Source organism: Trypanosoma conorhini (assembly GCF_003719485.1).
Source record: "Trypanosoma conorhini strain 025E chromosome Unknown Tco_14.4_contig_00673, whole genome shotgun sequence".
In the NCBI taxonomy this organism is placed as follows: domain Eukaryota; phylum Euglenozoa; class Kinetoplastea; order Trypanosomatida; family Trypanosomatidae; genus Trypanosoma; species Trypanosoma conorhini.
Window position 1 is genome coordinate 837 of NW_021704759.1, and position 1,182 is coordinate 2,018.

At 55.0% G+C, this 1,182-nt stretch overlaps 2 protein-coding genes across 2 annotated transcripts in view; both read left to right on the forward strand.

Moving 5' to 3' along the window:
- Positions 1-72, forward strand: part of Tco025E_07959 (nucleoside transporter 1) — a gene marked incomplete at both ends in the record, with an annotated part of 908 nt that extends 836 nt beyond the window's left edge. Inside the window, one exon of the mRNA XM_029374817.1 lies at positions 1-72. This exon is cut by the window's left edge and continues 836 nt beyond it. Coding sequence (XP_029225071.1) covers positions 1-72 — 72 coding nt within the window.
- Positions 73-110: 38 nt separating this feature from the next.
- Positions 111-998, forward strand: Tco025E_07960 (nucleoside transporter 1; the record flags this gene model as incomplete). Its single annotated transcript, XM_029374818.1, has 1 exon — positions 111-998. One exon carries the CDS (start codon positions 111-113, stop codon positions 996-998), a length of 888 nt encoding a protein of 295 aa, XP_029225072.1.
- Between the last annotated feature and the right edge of the window lie 184 nt (positions 999-1,182).

The following is a 1,182-nucleotide window of genomic DNA, read 5'->3' on the forward strand; positions in this document are numbered from 1 at the left end:
CGAAGACGCTCTGCGACTCCGGCACGGGTGCCCTCGCAGGCCCGTTCCCGACAAAGTTCTACAGCTCGGTAATATGGGGGCTCGGTCTTTCAGGCATCATCTCATCCGCAATGTCGATGATAATCAAGGCATCCATGGCGGATGACTTCGAAAGTGTGCAGACGCAGGCCCGCATCTACTTTGGCGTCTCGATGGGCCTTCAGCTAATATCCTGCATTCTGCTGGTGGTGATGCCACGGATTCCGTTTGCCCGCGAGTACACTGCGGAGTTCAGGTACACGCATGAACACCGTGTAGAGCGTGCCCACACGAGCAACGACGAGTTCCCCGTGGGCACCGCGGAGGAAACGGAGGTGTCGCCGCTTCCTGACGAGCATACGGCTCCGTTTTCGGGCGCTGAGCACAACAAGGATGTGCTGCACGTTGAGGGGGACGCGGACAGAATGAAGGACATTGACCAGGTGGACAACATCACCTCGACAGGTCAAATGCTGAACGCGCAGATAATGACAGTGTTCAAGTGTATCTGGCCAATGCTGCTCTCGTGCTTTACGGTCTTCGGCGCGACCCTCCTCGTCTTCCCCGGCGTGTTCTTCGCTGCAGGCGGCTCGAACGATTGGTACGCGACGATCATTGTCGCCATGTTCAACCTTGGTGACTTTCTGTCGCGTTTCTTTTTGTTGTTTAAACGCCTGCGTCCCTCGCCGCGCGTCGTGCTGGCCGGGTCGTTCTTGCGCGTGCTCATCGTCCCGTTGCTGGTGCTGTGCGTGCGCAAGATAATCCCTGGCGACGTCCTCCCCTACATTCTGTGCCTGCTTTGGGGTCTGACCAACGGCTACTTTGGCGGCATGGCGATGATTCACTGCACCCGCACGCCGGCGCTGTTGATGGCTGGCCAGCGCTCCATTGCGGGTATCATGGCAAATCTGTCGCTTCTGCTGGGCTTGTTTGTGGGTTCCTCGCTGGCCATGGCGGTGATCAAGGGGCTGCCGCAATAGGACCCACCTGTATCAGTAGTTTTTGCCTTCCTCTGATGGGGGCGGCGTCAACTGGACAAAATTATTTTTTTAACTGTTGAAACCTTTTCTCCTTCTCTTGGTAGTTGAAACTTGTTGTTTTTGTTTAATTTTTTTCTTTTTGGCTTTTTGTTTAAGTTGAATTTTTCGTAACTAATTCCCGTGG